The 20829-nt window shown below is 38.3% G+C and overlaps 2 protein-coding genes across 4 annotated transcripts; both read left to right on the top strand.

The window, feature by feature from the left end:
* Positions 1-149: 149 nt before the first annotated feature.
* On the top strand, positions 150-6225 carry eif4a1a (eukaryotic translation initiation factor 4A1A). 2 transcript variants are annotated; one of them, XM_084404242.1, is made up of 12 exons: positions 150-236; positions 1387-1401; positions 1628-1676; positions 1788-1920; positions 2216-2355; positions 2708-2876; positions 3012-3121; positions 3724-3867; positions 4171-4308; positions 4398-4487; positions 4763-4842; positions 4927-6225. In XM_084404242.1, the coding sequence occupies exons 1-12, from the start codon at positions 214-216 to the stop codon at positions 5069-5071; spliced, it is 1236 nt and encodes a 411-aa protein (XP_084260368.1). In that variant the 5' UTR covers positions 150-213; the 3' UTR covers positions 5072-6225. The 2 variants fall into 2 exon arrangements, with proteins under 2 accessions (XP_084260368.1, XP_084260369.1); XM_084404243.1 differs by lacking the exon at positions 1387-1401 and having other exon boundaries at positions 198-236.
* Positions 6226-11708: 5483 nt separating this feature from the next.
* On the top strand, positions 11709-15584 carry sox19b (SRY-box transcription factor 19b). 2 transcript variants are annotated; one of them, XR_014626689.1, is made up of 3 exons: positions 11709-12617; positions 13229-13911; positions 14143-15584. XR_014626689.1 is itself a non-coding variant. In XM_084403699.1 (2 exons), the coding sequence occupies exons 1-2, from the start codon at positions 11983-11985 to the stop codon at positions 13473-13475; spliced, it is 882 nt and encodes a 293-aa protein (XP_084259825.1). In that variant the 5' UTR covers positions 11709-11982; the 3' UTR covers positions 13476-15583. The 2 variants fall into 2 exon arrangements, 1 of the variants encoding a protein (XP_084259825.1); XM_084403699.1 differs by having other exon boundaries at positions 13229-15583.
* Positions 15585-20829: the final 5245 nt, after the last annotated feature.

Raw genomic sequence — 20829 nt, 5'->3', positions numbered from 1 at the left:
CCAGCTAGGATTTTGATCTCTTTTTTTCGTTTGGTGACGTCTTTAAACAGGCGCTTATAATAGGGAGAGACCAATCGCTTCTTGGCCAATTGGAAGACACGCTGGGCGGGTCTATAATCTGATTGAACGGGAAGTTGTCCAATCAATGGACTTTGGTCGTCGTCACAGTTTAAGTATTTGCGCGTTTCCGCCAGTCTACAGTCCTTTGTAATAATGTCGTCTGAACATGAAGATAGGTAAGAAAACGTGCTCGAAGAAATTTTTTTTATGTATCTATGTAAGTGCTGATCGGTTTACGGGAAATGTTTAGTCAGTGTTATTGATTTCATATGTTGTGTGGAAAATATAGAATATTTGTCTTTAATCAACGTTTTAAAAGCTAGCATTATCAGCCGATTTGGCACGTTCGTCCTCTCCCTGTTCCCGCCTCGTAGAAAATTACCCAGAAATGTGTTTTTTCACCAGGTAGCGTAACTACCATGCGTTTTACTTAAGATTATACTCGTCATGTTTATTGGAAAGTCTTTTCGAATGATTTTTGTAACGTCTATTCGACGTTCCGTTAGAATGCCGGTTTTTGTGACGCAACGTGTCTCACGCGCTTGTTCAGTTCCTCGTGTGGCCGGCGCGTCCATGCGGCACATGGTCACTCCCTTATCCTCGTTTTAAACATATTATCTACATTATAACGTAAATTTTAACGTACTTCACCAAATATCACCGTATCAGGTGCCATTTAATGGAAAATATGTATTTTGTTCGCAGATGTAGGCCTACAAAGGAGAAAATATGTAGGCCATGTGCCTTTCCTGGGCTAGACAATAGAGTGTTCTTGCGATGTAGGCCCAAGGCCTATCCTCACATAGGCCTCTCTTATTAAAATGTATATAAATGCTAAAGATGCTGATTATTCTCTTAAAATTTTAAAAGAAAAGGGAAACTTATGTCGTCTGTGAAACTATTAACTTACTTGAATACTTTGGGTCGATAATTAAATGTATACATGGATTGGTATAATACGGAGTTGACGCACGGTGTTATTTTAAACCGCTTTTATAAGAGAGAACATTGTAATTGTAATGATCGATTGTTGTTTCCGACGAACTACTAGAGCCACGTTGTTAATGGCGCTGACTGAAAATGGCTGCCTCTTGGTCATATTCTTAATTTACGAGGTCAGTGTCTTAACTGTAAAATATCGTTATGTTTTATAAATTATCGTAATCCAAACCCGTGACTTTTCCGTGGAATGCTAAAGGAGATATTAGGCAGACTGACAGCACTGGTAACCGTTCACTTTCGTTTTATGGAGAATGATCCAATGCAAGCGAATAGTGACTGAGGCTGTCATTCTGACTAACCTTTTCTTTTCTTTTTCCCCACAAGTCATCATGAGTCTGAGTAAGTTTTCGTTTTTACTTGAACTAATTAAACATTTAACAATAAATGTATAAATGTTTGTGTGTAGATAAACCCCAACACTATAGGGGGACCGAGTGACTGAATTATTGGATGAAATCCAATTAATTGCTGTTTAGTCATTTAGCTGACTTTTCACATCTCAACACTGGAAAATGTGAAATGAGTTTTACATCAAAGCTGTACTAATTACAGCCTCTCATTTCAGACCCAGAGACAATGGCCCTGAGGGGATGGAGCCAGATGGTATCATTGAGGTTGGTGTCTAAGAGCCATTTAATTTTTCTATAATTATATTGATATAAAATAACACGTGTTTATATGCGCATCAGCGTAAACTATAAATATATCATTTGTTATTTTTTCAGAGCAACTGGAAGGAGATTGTCGATAGTTTTGATGATATGAATCTGCGAGAGGCTCTTCTCAGAGGAATCTATGCTTATGGTTTTGAGAAACCTTCTGCCATTCAGCAGAGGGCAATCCTCCCTTGTATCAAGGGTATGTAGAATTTTATTTCTGTCCATCTATGCTTAGTCATTTTATATTATTGGATTATAAGTTCAGTTTATTCATGCCCTTATTAATTGGGCAAGGCTGTGTCTGTCAGTGACACTGACCTATATCTGGTAAGGGCAGATTAAATAAAGCCTATATTCATCCCAGTCAACTCAACACAGTGAGGCATAGACTGTTTCATGGTATGGGCACAAGTGCTTTCCTTAGTTACAGTCAGTTTGAAACTCCATGAGATTGAATGGCCATTGGTTAATATTCTGCAGTTTTCTGTCTGTAGGGTATGATGTCATTGCACAGGCTCAGTCTGGCACAGGAAAGACGGCCACGTTTGCCATCTCCATTCTGCAGCAGGTTGATGTGGAGCTGAAGGCTACACAAGCAATGGTGCTGGCTCCTACCAGAGAGCTGGCCCAACAGGTGAAAAGCATTACTCATTCAGGTTTGCTATAGCACACAGGTTCTGTCTTTGTCTTGAAATGAAAAAGTGTGGAAAGTTTAAGCATGTCCCCTATCAACTGGGCAAGGCTGTGTCTGTCAGTGACGCAAAGTCCGATATCTGTTAGGGGAAGAGGAAATTAAGGCCATATTCATCCCAGTCAGCTCAACACAGTGAGACAAAGACTGTTTCATGCTATGGGCACAGATACGCATCAAAATTATTTTATAACACGATTCACCATCCATTTTGTTTCTTGTGCAGTGACTCATGAGCACAGATGTTTTATTTTTGGATCGTTTTTATTTGCTAAACTGTCTTTGTCGTCTTTAGATTCAGAAGGTGGTCCTGGCTCTTGGAGACTACATGGGGGCATCTTGCCATGCCTGCATCGGTGGCACCAATGTCCGTAATGACGTTCAGAAGCTTCAGGCTGATGTGCCCCACATAGTGGTTGGGACCCCTGGTCGTGTGTTTGACATGCTTAACCGCAGATATCTCTGTAAGTACAGATTATGGGCACTTGTTCTAGCACTTATTGTTTTCTCAACTACCTGTTCTGTTGATTGCAATGGTTCACAGATTAGTATTCTGCATGCCTAATGTCTTAGAAATGACACCTATTTTCCTTTTTCAGCTCCTAAATATATAAAGATGTTTGCGCTGGATGAGGCAGATGAAATGTTGAGCAGAGGCTTCAAGGACCAAATCTATGAGATCTTTCAGAAGTTGGCCACAGATACTCAGGTAAGCTAATACTTTTCTGTTGACAGTTTCTTGGTGCCCACACCAAAGTTCCCTCTCCTACCAGCTTCCTATGCTGAATTGGGAATCATGATCTTTGGTAGAGAAATGTTTCTGCTCTCCACTATGATTGGGCTCTTGGGGTCCCTCTTCATGACTATTAAGCAGCTGACACTTCATACCTTAAATGAGTTTATAATTGCTGTGCAGTTTGTTTTAACTTCAAAGTAGATGAAATCTGGCTGAGCCATTAACCCCTGGTTTCACAGACAAGGCTTAACCCTAGTCCCAGACTAAAATGCATGTTTGAGTTGTTTTAACTGAAAGCAACTTTCACTGACTCATCTTAGTGTCAATGCCATTTTGTCTCAAGGCATGTTTATGAAATACTTAAATGGCCTAATCCTCTCTTAATCTAAGCCCCGTTTGTGAAATCAGTCCATAACTTCCTCCGCACCATGGTCAGCTTAGATTGCTGTAGATTTGACCATGATAACTGTACATTTGTTAACCTAACAAGTAGCCTATCCTATAACATGAAAAGGTGTTCTTAGTGTTGACTCGTTTTGTAAGCTTATGCATGGGTTTCTTTTTTCTTTTCCCAGGTGATTCTTTTGTCTGCCACCATGCCTCAGGAGGTGCTGGAGGTGACTACAAAGTTCATGAGAGATCCTATTCGTATCCTAGTCAAGAAAGAAGAGCTGACCCTTGAGGGAATCCGGCAGTTCTACATCAATGTTGAGAAGGAGGTGAGTGAGTAATAAATATTCCTTTCTCTACCCTAAAATCTTCAAAGATGTTAATTTGCAGTTTTAGTTTAGTTTTTTGGGACTGAAGTTGTAATGCTGTTTTGTGATGATCCCCATGCGTGTCAACTGATCCCAGACTCTCTGCAGTGCTCAGTGTCTGGTAAGCGTTTTGCTTGCCAGTGCATTTTGAGCCTGTAGGACTCTGGGAACATGATCTTGACTTAATTCTGAAAACAGCACCACCTATTGGAAGAGCAGGGTTTTATCTCCCTCCATTTGCTAAGCTTTTTTTCTGTCTTTCAGGAGTGGAAGTTGGACACATTGTGTGATCTTTATGAAACCCTGACCATCACTCAGGCTGTAATCTTCATCAACACGCGCCGGAAGGTGGACTGGCTGACCGAGAAAATGCATGCGAGGGACTTTACGGTTTCTGCGCTGGTGAGTGACTAACGGGTTGTGGTGTGTTTGTTTATATAGTTTTCCAAAATGCCTTTGTGGTTAACTTTTTGCACTCTATGGCTTCATAGCATGGTGACATGGAGCAGAAGGAGAGAGACGTCATCATGAAAGAGTTCCGTTCTGGCTCCAGCCGAGTCCTCATTACTACCGACCTGCTGGTAAGCAACCTTTCGTCTTCCTCTTTACCCACAGTTCTCAGATGTCACACCAAGGATCCCTCTTCCACCAGCGTGCTGTGCTGTGATGGGAATAAAGTTCTTTGGGAGATTATTCTAACTGCTCTCCACAGTGCCTGGGTTGCCAAGTCCCTCAACACGACTATAAAGCAGTTGACATTTACAATTTTCAAACGCACTGTTGCTTGTAATTAACTTGGGTTTGCTAGTTGTTTTTCAATCCGTTACCATTCCTCACAGTACTTGTTTACTCTTAGGCAAGAGGCATTGATGTGCAGCAGGTTTCACTGGTTATCAACTATGACCTTCCAACCAACAGGGAGAACTATATTCACAGGTGAGTCTAAAAGCCTTTTCTGTGATGGTGGTTGTCTGATTTGTGTATTTGTCCCTGTTTAGTAACAGTGCTTTATTTGTGTAGAATCGGACGTGGTGGACGCTTTGGCAGAAAGGGCGTTGCTATCAACATGATCACCGAAGATGACAAGCGCACGCTGCGAGACATTGAAACCTTCTACAATACTACTGTGGAGGAAATGCCCATGAACGTTGCTGATCTGATCTAAGACCCCTGCCCCATTCTTTCCTCCTTCCCTACTTTTTTTTTTTCCTCCCCTCTTTAGTCTCATTCCAACCCACATCTCTTTTCATGCAAATCCCTCACAAATCAAGTACTGTTGGTTCTGATGGTGTGTTTTAAAAAAATATATATATAAATCCAGTATGTTGGCCTCATTGAATACTCAAACTGAATACAATATTCATAAGGCTCATTTAATCTTGCCCATTTAAAATGGTGCCATCTAGTGATCAAGGAGGTGTTGCAGGGCTTATTTGCATGTGTGGTGTAAATGTTAATGCACTGACTGGCATAATGGATTGGAGACATGCCCTGCTTTTCTTGATAGTGTTGGTTTAACCATATTTGAGATGTGACTCTACATTGGAAGTTTTTTTTTTTCCTTTTTTTTTTTTCTAGCACAGGGCAAAGGATGTAAACTATATAATGATTCATGTGTTTTATATGGAGGACTTGGACTTTTATTCCAAATTGCAAGTCACTGCCATTTTCCTTTTACAGAAGCATCTGAGTTGGTTAAGATCTGCTTGATTTAAAAGATGCTTCAGTTCAAAAGGAAGTTGGTTTGTGGGAACAAATCTGATTCTAGAATTGAAAAATGTGGTCAAGTAATTTTCTCAAACTGTCCAATTCTTGTTACATCTTTTGTTGTCCTGTGTGTGTGGCTGTAGCTTTTTTGGTTTTTGTAAATAGGCTTTACTCTGGCGGGATGAATGGCTAAAGGCATTAGAAGTGAATTTGGAATGGTTGATATGATTGGATAACCCACCATTGTATTGCCTCAGATTTTTCTCTGCATCAAAGTCCTATTGAGGAGTTTTGCTCCCATAACCTACCTCACCAAACTGTGTTGGAGGGGTCTAAATATGTAAAGGACCAAACTGCAGTAGTAGAGTATATAGAGATCATTATGTCTTCGTATTGTTCAAAAAATGCCTGTCTTTTGTTGGGTGGGTTTGGATGTGGGGTTTACATTTGGGGTGGTTAGGGCTATTTTTTTAAACAAATTTATTACAAATGTGATAATTATTAACCTTTTTGAGACAGAAGCAATGTATTAAGTCTTTTCTACATTGGGTTCTGTATAGTATTTATTTTAATGGTCTGAAATAAAGGTATTTCCCATTTTTAACATGCTAAGTTGTCTTACTTGTTTATTGTCTTTATTTTATATAATAAATCAATAGATCCTGTTAAACAAGTGAAAACCTTTAATGTAATATGTTTATGGGTCTTGCCCTGGTTGAGCTTGTATTTTATTTTGAAGCTAAACGCATCATACCTTTTTGCTGTTAGTTTCTTTATCAACATTCCAGTCAGTGTCTCTGGCTGTTTGATCAGTCGACAGTATACATGACAAACATACAGCAACAACTGCACACGTCATAGTTACAGACAACAGGAATGATGGCTTCTGGAACTTATGGTACCACAATTCATGTTTTGAAGTGTTAATTCCGTTAATGTAATACATTTTGCTAGAATATGCATTCAAATATTTAGGTATAAATTTAAGATAAATATCATTTAAAATGATGTAACTGCATGGCCGTTTGAATTAGTTTTAAAGCATTAGTTCACCTGAAACTATTCATTAATTACTCACATTCATGTTGTTCCAAACCCCTAAGTCTTTCGTTCATCTTCGGAACACAAATGAAGCTACGCATCCATTGACAGCTACGCAACTACCATTTAGATGCTTCAAAAAGTTCATAAAGAGATTGTGAAACTAATCCATATGAATTGAGCTGCTTAGGCAAAATTTTCTGAAGAGACACTCACTCCATTACTTTATATGAGCAGATTTAATTTAGGCTTTTATTCACATATAAACATTGATCAGTGAACATAATCAAGCTCAACCGAACCTGCTTGATGCACGAGAACAGACTTGATTGGTTCTTGTGGAAGCTCACTCTTACAAGTCAAGCGAACATGATTGAGGTTCCACCACGTGTGTGAATTAAAGCCTAAATTCAATCTGTCTCTTTAGAAAATTTGGACTAAACCGCTCAATTCATATGGATTAGTTTCACAATGTCTTTATGAACTTGTGTAGGCTGTCGATGGAGGTTCAGAAAGTTCTCAGATTTCATCAAAAGATCTTCATTTGTGTTCCAAAAATGAACAAAAGTCTTACGGGTTTGGAGCGAAATGAGGTGACGAGTGAATGATGACAGAATTATGGGCGAACTATAACCCTTCAACAAAAACAATTGATTCTGATGCATTGCTGTCGGTAGTACATGAATGAAACAAAAGCTAGGTTTATGTAGCCTAATAGAACTAATAAACTGAATATGTTTTAAATACACAATAACTAGGTTTATGTTTACTATCGTAAACCAATCTTTTTTTTTTCTTTTTTTTATTAATGCCATGAACCAGATCATCATTCAAAGTGAAACAAATATAAAGTAAAATAAAATAAGAACAGTGCCAGATGACAAGAAAAAAAGTATTACAAACAACAAAAGAAGGGTGTTACTTTATACAACACCATACATGCTTACAATGCTATAAGCTCTAATTAACTAACTGAATCTTGTTTGTTCCTCAGCCCGCCATATTTTAACCATGTTCATAATTTTTAATGGATTCCATTTAATTGTTTTCACAACTAAAATTGAAATTTGAATAAAGCCTAAAAAAAAAAAAGCTGCAGATTACTTAAATTCAAATATATGCAAATAATAGTAATAAACTATACCATGATTCATTTTTTCTTGTAGTGTAGTTTCGAGGATATGTAGATACTCGTATGTTGAAAAACTGAACCTAACTAAACTAAACCTGCTGGTCACAATATGTATATTTTACAATTAAAGTGATGGAATTAACTTCTGTTATGGCAATTATTTGCACTGCGATCAATGAGTAAATGTTCTCTTAAATCTTATTTGACGTAACTATTCCCATTTGGGCAAAACTAAACTTTTGCTCAATCAATAAGCACACTTACCCCCGGTTTCACAGACACGGCTTAAAGGGAAAGTTCACCCAAAAATGTACATTTTGTCAGTTGACAGTAGCCACTGACCATAGAAAGCAAACAAACAAACAAACAACTGTCTGGTTACCAACATTCTTCAAGATATCCTCTTTTGTGCTCAGTAGAAGAAAGAAACTCATACAGGTTTGGAACAACTTGAGGGTGAGTAAATGAAAGAATTTTCATTTTTGGGTGAACTACCCCTTTATGCCTAGTCCCAGACTAAAATGCATGTTTGAGCAGTTTTAACTGAAAGCAACTTGCACTGGCATATCTTAAAATATGTCACTGCTATTGTTTTGTCTCAAGATGCACACCAGTGATGTTTTTTTTTTGTCTAAGGCATGTTTATAAAAGCTACTAATTAAGTCCTAATTAAACTAATCCTGGTTTAATCTAAACCCTGTCTGTGAAACCAGGCCTAAATTAGATATGTAAGCACTAAATGTTCACATATCATTATGCTGAATCTGGTGCCCATTTTTCACTGAAAACCTCCTGAGAAGCGCACTTCTTGAAGCAAGAGTCAAGAGACAGACCTAGTACAGCTCCTTTAATGGCAAGTTCTGAGTGCGTCCACAGGAGGGCAGATCTGTACACCATCTGGATCCACAGGAGAGAAAGGAGCTTTCAGCTGTGCCACAAACTCAGGATGCATACCAATCCCATTGGACTTGTCATTCCAGCACATGGGGATGTATTAGGAAATGTTTTATTCACACATAGGTGCCAATAGTTATCCGAACTCCCTGAAGGCCTGTGTCATTACAATTCCACGGCTGCAACTTTTGATCACTTCAGCGAGATCGCTTCACCAACATCCCCTGACATAAAGTGCAGGGCCTCATTCACCTGTCCATCACGCAAACACTATGTTAATTCCCGCATCATGTACCCCTGTCCCACGTCCCCTTCATTCAATTCATTGTACCAATCCCCTCTCTTTCCTGCCCTTTTATACCCTCAGTCTTCTTTTCCAACATTCTTCCTCCTATCACAGCCCTCCACTGGAGGCATAACAACCTCTCCCCTCCATCTCGCCCAGGGCTATACACCTTATGAGAAATGTTTTGATTATGTGTGCTCAGTGTAGGTGGCCCTCCGAAAAACTTTCACTGTCTGCATGGTAACCTCCCCCCCCCCCCCCCCCCCCTTCCACTTCCCCCTCTCCCCCTGCTGGGCGCATGATTGTGGGCTCAGGGATTATGCGAGCAGGAGGCTCGTAAAGGGCCTGCCAGGGTCTTTCTGTGCAGTGACGGATGGCTAGGAGCCCCCATTTACATAAGAAGGGAGAGAATAGAGGCCCCATTCACTCGGTCTGTCAGGGAGGACTCAGGGACAAACTGCACTCTCTCCAAGTTGCCCTCTTCCCCTCTCAGTCTCTCTTTTCTTCTTTATCTTTGCCATTCTCCCTTCTCCTCAAGCTTTTCCTCATCCGTCCTCCTTTCTTCGAGCCATTGTACTCAGTCTCTTCATTTTTGGGCCACTTAATTTTTTTCTTTTTTTACTCTATTGGGTTTCCTATTTCAAATCAAAATGTCATATTTGTCCCAATGAATTACATAGCATTTAATTTTTCATTGTTCACAGATTAAAACAACAACAACAACAACAACAACTCAAAAAAGGTATTACACGAATACACTCTAACTTAAAAGGATATTTTGAACGCCAAATATTGTTTTAAAAAGCCCCATCTGTCTTAAAGTTAAATTCAATTCTAAATGGTATTTTAAAATAAAAATAAAATATATGTATGTATGTGTAACACACACACACACACACACACACACACATATAAAGCTATGTATAATGTGTGTTAATTTTATGACTTTACTGATTTGCAATTAATCATTCAAATTTTGTTGATGCAAATTCACATAAATGCTAAAAAATATATGCCAAATTCACTGTCCTTTTAAACATGCATATTAAAGCTTCTCAGTGGTCATGAGTGAATATTCTCTGACAAAGTTCTTGTCCTATCAAGATATCATTAAAATACTTTTCTTTAAGAAAAATATATTTTGATCAGGATTCTCTTTTGTTTGTAATGAAATGACCGTAAACTTTCTTAGATATCTTGATGATCAATAAACACATTCTTCATTTAAAAAAATGTAAGAAGTAATAATTGATATTTAAAAGATATTTAATATAACTCTATATTTTACATTTACATAAAAGTTACATTTGAGCATATAGTATCCATAAATACTCCGTTTTTGGTCATGTAGCGTAAGACTTACAGTGATTGAAAATAATTATTTATTAGAAAGCTAAATATTATTTGACCATTAGATTTCTTATTCTGCAATTCAAGGGGAAAAGAGCGTGCACACACTATAAGAAGGATCAAATAAGTGAAAACAGTCTAGATGCCGTATTTATTTAGTTCAGCCATAGAACTCGTGTTGATTCTCCTTTACAGGTTCATTCAGGTATCTGTGTTTGAGCAGCTTAGAGCCCATGCAGCTGAATGGGTGGTTATCTTTTGTGTGCGCTTTGGAAAAACAACTGTGTTGTAACTTGTTTTGGACATACATATTCAAACCCATGAAAACACTGGTTTTAAAAAGCAATACAACAGTCAAAGAGAGGCATGTGGAGCACATGTGTATGCAAACATGAGGTCTTTGAGCTATCTGTGTCTGTAGGGGGCTACACTTAACATTTCTGAGAAATTCTCTGAGCTGTCTTGGTTCTGTCTCAACCAAGTGGGACAAAGAGACAAAGGATGGCAGAATGAGTCAGGCACTTTCCATAAAGTGTTTTCTGGACATGGTTATAAGAATGAAGCCCCACAATTTGTGGTTTGATTGGCATTAAGGCATAACTGTCAGTCACGAACAGAAGCCGCTCGCATGGTTCACAAAGCACCTGCAAACTCACAGGCACTCACACCTGTGTCTACAAAAAAAGAGAAAGAAACAACATAAAGCTTTGCACCCACACCTTTTCTCAAGCAATTATAGAAGCAATCCACACCTTTAGAAGTTTCTGACATTCACATGTCATAAATGGTCATAAAAGGGAGTAATGGCACATTGCTGTAATTATATATTGTGCGTACTGTAACAATTCCCATTTCACACAAATTTACCCTGGAAACACAGCTCAATAAACGCACAAGATTTAAACAAACTGTTCGTTTTCACAGAAAATGTTCTCATGACCCCACCATGACAGGGCTAAGAAATGACAATAGAAGAGACAGAAATTGTAAAGGTGCAAAGTGAAACTAATTAAGTCATAGAAAGTGATTCAAAGAAATCAGGTCCAAAATTAGCTACACAACATTTGTGTCTAATTTTTAAAGGCTTGTCTGTTTTGAAGTGTATTAAAAACATGTGCCATGACAATTTATACTGAAATATGTAATAATTATCAGTAATATATATTTAGAATTGAATTCTCTGATCAATAAAATGAGTCTCTATTTGTCTCTGCGTGCCGTTTACCTCCTTGCAACAAGTGATCTTCGACGTACAACACCACACCCCTACCATTGTTATGCAAATGGGCAAAGGGTTGCGTTGAGCGCTGATTGGACAGACGTGGAATACAATTATACAATTGGTTCAGTGTGGACTGCAAACTATTTCTGCTCAACAAGTGGCTTGTGGATATCGTTCAACAGAGTTAGAGAGAGAGACAAACAGCAGAGATTGAGAAACTTTTCGAGACCTTTTTACTTTATTTTGGTTTTAAAAACTTGCTATAAATGTTTTGATTGATCGTTTTCTCATTGCTCCTTTTTTGGAGTTTAATTTGGCGAGACAATCCCGGCTGTAAAGAGACTTCACCTGCGCCGGATTTGTTTGACCTGATTAGGTTCGCTTGGACACTTTTAATTGGCTGCTTTACGCATTGAGTGGTTGAAACTCAAAGTGAGTAGAGGCATGATGTATAGCATGATGGAGCATGAACTGAAGACCGCGGGTCAACCTCATCCCCACCAGAACAGTCCAGGGATGCCTCCTCCGGTCAACGGGGTTGGAACTGCGCACCACGGATCAAAAACTTCTTGTCCACCCGGCGGGGACCCTATGGACAAAGTGAAGCGCCCCATGAATGCGTTTATGGTGTGGTCTCGCGGTCAGCGGAGGAAGATGGCACAGGAGAACCCCAAAATGCACAACTCTGAGATAAGCAAACGCCTCGGAGCGGAATGGAAACTTTTAACGGACGCGGAGAAGCGACCGTTCATCGATGAGGCCAAACGTTTGCGGGCTGTACACATGAAGGAATACCCCGATTACAAATACAAACCTCGGCGTAAGACCAAAGCTCTCATGAAGAAGGACAATCACGTCGGCAAATATCCTCTCGCACACGGCAACCTGTTGGCTTCAGCCGTGGCACAGGGACAAAGTGGCAGCCCGAGAATGGACGGCTATGGCTGGGGTCACGCCGGTGGTTATATGGGCATGCAGGGCGAGGCACTCGGATACCCGCAGCAACTGCACCGCTACGACCTGTCAGCTCTCCAATACCCGCCGGCACAGACGTACATGAACAGCGCCAGCCCTTACAGGTTTGTTTTATCAAGGGATTTTAGTGCAGTTACAGTACTAGGGAAGCTTGACAAATTGGGGAACTAGAAAACTAGTTATGTGGGGCGCGCGCACTTATACATTTATGTTAACTGATTCAGTTTTCGTCGTGTTTAACTGTGAAAAGAAGTTGATGAATCAAACATTTGTGAACAATTCATATTTGTCTCTTTAAACTTGTATTATCAAACCAAAATTGATTTTTAAAATATTAATCGTAGTAGGCTATATAAAAGTAACTTCATTTAAGTTATTTTTCAAGTTGGTAAATTAATAAGCTTTCTGTACTGAACATGACACTTTATTTGATTTATAAATGCGTTTATTCAGCATTTGACTAGATTTATTTTTTTCATCATAACTGCATATTTAGATTCTTATCATTGCCCATATTTATTTAGCATTTGCCTATAGATTTTTCTCAGATTCACCACAACTAAGCTGACTTAACCTGTATACAGACCGGTTATTTGCTTGTTTTCATTACTTTGAACAAATACAGATTCTCAAAGCTGTTCATGTGTCTGATGCCCTGATCTTCTTTTGTTGATCACATTTTAATGGCTTATTTTGTCCCTTTTTTTGTCCACAGCCAAATGTCGTATAGTGGCAGCCCTCAGCAGCCCAGTCCAGTGATGTCTATGGTTAAATCAGAACCCCTATCCCATTCACCTACTGGAGTACCAAACCACCACCGTGGCGCTTTCCAAGGGGACCTGAGGGACATGATTAGCATGTACATTCCAGGTGGGGATGCCAGCGATAGCTCAAACCAGAGGGCCTACTCTGGTGTCCAACAGCACTATCTAGGTGGAACTGTTCCCCTCACTCATATCTGAAGTTTGGGGAATGCTCCCTGAACTCCTATTAGTTGGACCCTTATTGGGATTGTAGTGCCACACATAGACTGTATGGATTACTGAACACTTCTGATTGTTTACTACCTCCTTGCTTTAAATGATCTGAAGTTGTCTGCTGAAACTGTCTAGCAAACTTAGCTTTTTCAGTCTCCTGTTTTCTTCCTGTTTTTGCAGCCATCACACTATGACAGATCACCTTAACTTCCTAACTCATGGCGTTATGGACATTTAAAGGGGTTAGTTCACCCAAAAATGAAAATTCTGTCATTACTCACCCTCATGTCGTTCCAAACCCGTAAGACTTTAAAAAAAAAATCTTCATTCGTGTTCTGAAGATAAACTAATGAAAACTGTGAGAGCTTTGTTCCACCATTGACCGTCTACGCAACTGATACTTTCAAACCCTAGAAAGGTAGTAAAGACATAATTAAAATAATCCATGTGACTCCAGTGGTTTAACCTCAATTTTATGAAGCGACGCAAGTGCTTTGTTTGAGCAAAAAAACATAATTTACCTCTTTATTTACAAAATTGTAATCAGTTACGTAACGTCCATTTTCGTGTCAACACAACACATGCGTTGTGGTGCTCTTATGTTGGAGACTCATATTTTGCGTCACTTACAATTGAGTTTAAACCACTGCAGTCACATGGATTACTTTAATGATGTCTGTACTACTTTTCTGGGGCTTGACAGTGGTAATTGCGTAGGCTGTCAATGGAGGGATAGAAAGCTCTTAGATTTCATCAAATATCTTAATTTGTGTTCCGAAGATGAACATCAGTCTTTCAGGTTTGGAAAGACATGAGGGTGAGTAATTAATGACTGGATTTTCATTTTTGGGTGAACTAACCCGTTAAGTTGGCTTTCTTTTTTTTTCATTTTTTTTTTCAATTCCAGATATTTTGTTGTTGTTTTTTAAACAGTATTCTTTTGTGCTCTGTGCAATGTTTAGAACATGCGTTGTTCATGCAGCAGTGGGCAGTCATGATTTAAAATCTAATTGGGGTACAAAACCGGTCTGCCAATATTGATAGCAATGGCCAGTGATGGACAACATGAGACCTTAAGGAGTGTAAATTGTTTTATTTTTATTTTGTGAACCCAGTTTCCCACTTGTATGCCCAAACTGGCTCAGCACGTGGAATAACTGAGTCATTGGTCAAGTTGACCTTTTAAGTTTCTTTAAATTTGGATATTAATATAGTAGTGTTTTGGACAATCTCAGGGCTTTCTTCAAATAAATAGCATGAAAATGACAGTATCGGTCAGCTTTGACATTGCCTCATCCAATTAGAAATCTTTGATACTGCTACCCAATTTGTAAGAGAGGAAAGTCATTCAGTCTCTATATGCTTTGTTTTCATACTTTAATAATAACTGAAAATGCATATGTACCATACCAGTGTGCACATACGTTTGTGAATGAACAAATTTTTTTTTTTATTTTTTTTTTTTTATGTAGTCTACAATGAAATTGCACTCCTGTAATTGCTCAATATTTTAGCCATATTTACAGATTGCTAAATGTTGAGTTTGTCTTGCCTAGCATTCCAGTATTTCCCTCTTATGGGTCAAACTCGAATGCACTGATCTTCGCTGTCAGTCGATGCACTTCGTTAGACTAGAAGGTTCTCTACCTCATCTGGTCTTTCTCATTCTACCACAGCATTAAGTCTGCTTTTGCCATTACAGTATGGTTGACCAGTGAGTTCAGTGGACTTGACTGAAATTTTCTGTTGGGCTCTGTTGTTTTGTCCTTTGACAACAAAATGCAAAGTTATGTCAAGGTCTTGAGGTTTGTTTTGAGCTCAAAGTGTGTGTAGGTGGCATTTTGTGGCAGTCAAAAATTAAGTTGGCCGCCACAAAGCTTGGTTAGTTACTAATATTTTGGTTAAATGGTGATTTAAGCACAATGATAAACAGTTTACATTACCATTGAAGTGAGTTTGCAGCTTGCTGTTTAATTTTTTTTTTAAATTTTTTTTATGGTTTTGATTTAGGTTGTAAATACCTTTTTTGTACAGTGTATATTTCTTGGTTTTTGTGGCTCTTATAAGGGCCGTTTTTACAGAATAAAACCTTTAAATACAACATCTGGTCTCAAGTTTTCTCATTTTGAAATAAATATTTGAATCTAAATAAATGTTTATTTGATTCCTAGTCTGGGACACACTAGACTATTTTCAAATCTTAAAGAGCAGGTTCAACAGATTTGGTTTAATCTCAACCGATCGATTTGGCGATTTCAACCGCACACACTAGAAGATTCGTCCGGACCGTGAGACCACACACCTGTCGATTGTAGACTAGCGAGTCAACACTTGACTTAAAGAAAAACAAATGGAGGATGATCAACGTCGTCAGCTGAATTCTCCCTGTGAGTTTTGTTTTAAGTGGATTAAAAAAACAAAGGAGAAAAAAAAAAAAAAGAATATGGGTGATCTTTCTCAATACTCCGCTTTTTGTTTGTGGCTGACAAGTTTTAGGTATAGAAGCACGCAATATCCGGTTGGTGAAGCTCGCTCGCTCTCATTGGCTATCGCGGGTACACGTCAGAGGCAGCCCGATCAAGAGTTTGATTTAAGATTTGGGATCGCGTGAGCTCCGAAGAGGTCGGGAGCAGTAAAATAATCGTAATAACAAAACAGTTTTTTTTTTTTTTTTTTTGGACAAAAAGTTGGTTGCGAGAAACCTCGAATCGGGCCACACTCCCCAGATCATTAGGGGTTGCAAACCAAGGTTAAATTCTTTAAGTGTATGACCAGCCTAAGGATCGTTTTCCAACGTTTTCAATTAAAAACAAAAAATATTTTATGTTTTTGGCTGTTCATTTACATGACGACAGCGTTTTGGCGGCCTGAAAACGCAAACTTTTGAAAAAGGGTTTCAAAGTGCAAGTTTTTGAAAACGATACCGTTATTGTCTCTTTGTAAACCACAAAAACGTGAATTTGTGAAAACAGGAACGTCATGCACGTGGCATGTGTATTACCTGTTCAGACACTAGTTTTTCTTTACAAAGTGACATCGCCAATAAATGTACATGAATAATACAGCGTTTTTAATTGTTTCCGTAGATCGTGTGAACAGGGATCGTTTTGACAGTATGTTAAAGCGCAAAGGAAAAACCTTTCCGTTTTTATTATAAACTTTTTTTAATTGCCACTATTTATTTGCAATTTACAAACAAATTTAAAATCCATGATCAGGCATTAACTCTGCAAAATGCAAACATATATATATATATATATATTTTTTTTTACATTTATCAAACTTTTCAAACATTTTGTGTTAAACATTTAAGCCATATAATTTACTTTTAATTAAAGCAGTTATTTAGTTTTTCTTTTGTATTATGTAGTTTTAATAATACGTTTGTGTCGTAAAAAGTTAGAGACGAGGAATAAATATTTAAAGAAACAGGCCGAATGGAACGATTCAATGGCGAAATCATCTAACGTTACTCTGCCCCCAAATTCACTGTCCACCTCAACATAACCCTCTCTCTCCAGATTGAAAACTGGTTGTTGTCTCGGTCGTAATTGGCCGTTTCGGAGGCACATTGTCCGTTGCTTTTGAGATCGCAGGTGTACGTAGTAAGCCACTGAATCCGGAGAGGCTCCCTTGGACCACTTTGTTCCCTTTTCTCGCTTCCCGCTGTGCGGAAAATTAGCGTTGCCGTCGTTTCTCTCCGTTTTCTTCTCGGGTTTAACCCCCTCACCTCCTAATGTCATTCTCATGAAAATGTAAAAGCTCGCCGCGGCTAATCGGAGGGCGAAGGGAGGGGGGTTGCTGGGAAGAGCGCGTACTTTCATTAACCTTGATAACAGTTCAGGCGTGTTCCTAAGTTAGATGCAAGTAAATCATTATCCATTACCAATTTTTTAAAGTGTTTAAAGGGAGAAAATCAAACCCACTTTGGTTTCAAAAGAGCTGCGCTTATCGTCAGACGACTTCTGACTAAGCTGGGGGTTAAGAGGGCGAATGTGGGTGTCGAGAAGAGGGCGGGGGACTGGGGGTGTTGAATTTTCTGGTGAGAAACATACCATCACTTAGCAACGACCACTGAGGCTTAAACAAACTGTTACCATGGTATATTTTGGGTTGCCAGTTTGCAGATTAAGGCCAAAATTCGAATGAATGAAATTGACTGAATGATCATGATAATATTTTTTTAATTCTTTCTCTTTTTTTATTCGTTAAACTGCAATATTTTTTACATTCTTTTTAAATTCGTTGACAGCATGTTACTATTTCGTCATAAACCCGGAAACGAGATTAATGGTTGCTCTGGAAACTGGGGGGTGCGTATTATTTACATGCATTCCGAGGGAGCCGCTCCCCTCCTGCACGCACACACACACACACACACACACACTGCACAGGCTGCACTGCCTAACAGGTGAAATAAAAACAGTGAATGTGAAGAACGTGGTAATTATGGCTATGAATTGACAAATTGACTCTGAAATATAGATATTCCATAGCATTTCCACTTCAAACAATGCAGAACAGCGATAGAAAACGAGGCTTTAATAGGCTAGGCTACTTAATTTAATTCCCGCTAAAAAATCGCCTCTGCCGTGAATAAGGCCTATGGGCTAGGCCTACTGTAGACTACATTTATGAAAATTCACGAGCATATGCGGTCCACACCAACAACATGCAACATTTTTGTCCCATACAAGATAAATGTTTTATGTAAAGTAATATTTTGCTCCAAAAAGAAAATTATTTCATTATTTCACCCTTCTGCCATGTTCTGGCTGCATTTATGTTGTTCGGTGTTTTGTTTATGCTCATTAAAATGTTGTTCTCTTTACAGCGGAATTTCCTCAGTAGGCCTATTATAATTCTTTTAATTTCTGTTTCACAGAAAAATAACAAGTTGAACGACATAAGGGTGAGCAAATATAACATAACCTATGCTTTTCTTTTTGAGTGCGCTATTTCATTTTCAATCTGTTCACAGGCCTACATCAAAACATGTTTCATCGCTCACTTGCGTGTTGGCTTGTCAGTCATACCTAGACGTTGTGTATGCACAGGTGAGTGAGTGGGCGTACATTTTTCTTCCCTTTTTTTTTCTTTTTTTTTTTTTTAAACAGCCGCTACGGTTGGTTGAAATGCCACCAGGGCTGCAGACACGCATGTGTGTGAGTCAACCTCGACGAGCATTGCCTGTCACGCAATAACAGGGGGGTGGCCAGACTCATCCGATAACATTCTGTTGTGTCTGCCACTTGTCAAATGTTTGGCTAATTTTATAAGATATGAATAGAATATGAAACCTGATTAAACAGAGACATCTGTTTGTGTATTACAAGAGCTCGTGTGTTTTGTGCACAGACAAACATTATAAAAACTAAAAGGTAGAGCAAACCAAGGTATAGCGACAAATCTGCACACCGTAGGCAGGATGTTTCTGCCAAATCTATCAACATCCTATCTTGCGCTATCCTTTTTTTTATTATTATCAAAATTTGGATGCTACTCTAAGAGGGAGGTGTGTAGGCCAACCTCTTAACTTTTTCCACTTTATTTATTCAGAGCAAAATAAAATAAAACGCATGGATTCCTGTTTGTCAACAGAACATAATCTACATCAAAAGACTGGCATGAGGTCAAAGCAGTAGTCGCTGATCTTACCTCATAGCTCGCAATGAGGTATAATGAAATGTTCTGGATGACAACCATAATTTCCCCTAGAAAATTCGTTTTTTTTTTTTTTGTTTTTTTTTTTGGGTCATAATGAATTTTAAAAAGCTGAAGAGGAAGTTGGATATGGTACATTTAGTGTATTGACTTAGTACTTAAATGGTCTCTCTCTGCAATTCTATTATTTATTTAAAGGAGCCAGTTTCAAACAAACAAACAAAAATGCATTGATAAAATGGAAAATATTCTATAATAGACCCCAGACGCCAAGGCCCACCTTTCTGAGCATCTGTGCCACGCTTTGACAGAGCACGTGTCCATTTCTGTCAGGTTAATGTGGTTAATAGAGGAAGCATTTGCACAGCAATGAAAGAGTGATTGACAGCTAACACTAATGACCGCACCACACCCTGAGCAAGACTGGTCTTGCAGCAAATCGAAGGAAAGCAAGGTGGGGTGAAACAGAGGCAGAGGGAAACAAGATACTCAGGATTACTATTTCCAAAAAAGATAATGCCATCACCTGTGATTTTATGCATGCAATGTTAATTGATGTTACTACACTAGCTGAGAGCTAAATATCTTTTAGTCTCTGACAAACCGGTCAGACACATAAATCTTCCGTTATAGGCTGGATAAGATATTTGTCAAGCACCCTAGGTGAGGAGGTGGTATACGTAATGCTGATTAGATACAGATATGGGAAACAGTCTTCTCCTCAGGTGAGGTGAGATAAGAACATGGGCCGCACTTTTTCAACCTTTCCAACAGACCTGAGAAGGAAAGAAAAAAAAAAGATTGCGTAATCCAACATTATGGATTATATTAATACTTTCATTAAACTGTCAAGAAAAAAAAATCCAGACTCTTATGCTCACCAAGGCTACATGTATTTGTTTAAATTACAGTAATATTGTGAAATATTATTACAATTATTCATCTGATGGCAAAACGGAATTTCCAGCAGCCATTATTCTAGTCTTCAGTGTCACACGATACTTTAGAAATCATTCTAATATGCTTATTTTGGTGCTCACGAAACATTTAGTATTATTATCAATGTTGAAAACAGTTGTGCTGCTTATTTGTATGGAAACCGTGATATTTTTTTATATTATTAATGTCATTAATGATTAATAATATGATCCATGTCTTTACTCTCACTTTTAATCAATTCAATGCATCCTTGCTGAATTTTTTTTGATAATATGAAAAAAGGTCTGCACGGAAAGTAGAATTTACTTGATTCTTCTTTTGCAAGTTTTTGCATACAGATTTTTAAGTAAATTTCAGATATTATGGAATTAAGTAAAATCGACTTAACCGAGTTAAGTAAAATTAACAAAGAAAATAAATTTAACTTGGCCAGTTTAAATTTGAGTAATTTCTACTTTTTACTTTACAATACTCTGTTTCAAGTACATTTTACTCAAACAACATAACACTGAATTAAGCCATGATTTAAAAGTGTATGCTTTATTTCTAAGTAAATAATGAATAGATATTGTGTAGACAATCTACATAATAGAAGTAATCTGATCACAGAGATCTCAATACTTGGTACACAATAATGGTAACATTCAAATTGATCATTTTTGAGTATGAATGTATCATTTTGAGTAGAAAATGATCTCCACATATCACAAAACAGCAAGTTACTAAACCTAACAAC

Source organism: Rutilus rutilus (assembly GCF_951802725.1).
Source record: "Rutilus rutilus genome assembly, chromosome: 3".
In the NCBI taxonomy this organism is placed as follows: domain Eukaryota; kingdom Metazoa; phylum Chordata; class Actinopteri; order Cypriniformes; family Leuciscidae; genus Rutilus; species Rutilus rutilus.
This window is presented reverse-complemented; position numbering and strand designations above follow the sequence as displayed.

What these genes read in the sequence shown, in the direction of transcription:
- eif4a1a (XM_084404242.1), top strand. Translation starts at nt 214, where the DNA reads ATGTCGTCTGAACATGAAGATAG. An exon ending in ACATCAATGTTGAGAAGGAG is followed by an intron (nt 3,868 to 4,170) that starts GTGAGTGAGTAA and finishes TCTGTCTTTCAG; the next exon opens with GAGTGGAAGTTGGACACATT. An exon ending in ACTTTACGGTTTCTGCGCTG is followed by an intron (nt 4,309 to 4,397) that starts GTGAGTGACTAA and finishes ATGGCTTCATAG; the next exon opens with CATGGTGACATGGAGCAGAA.
- sox19b (XM_084403699.1), top strand. Translation starts at nt 11,983, where the DNA reads ATGATGTATAGCATGATGGAGCATGAACTGAAGACCGCGGGTCAACCT. An exon ending in AACAGCGCCAGCCCTTACAG is followed by an intron (nt 12,618 to 13,228) that starts GTTTGTTTTATC and finishes TTTTGTCCACAG; the next exon opens with CCAAATGTCGTATAGTGGCA.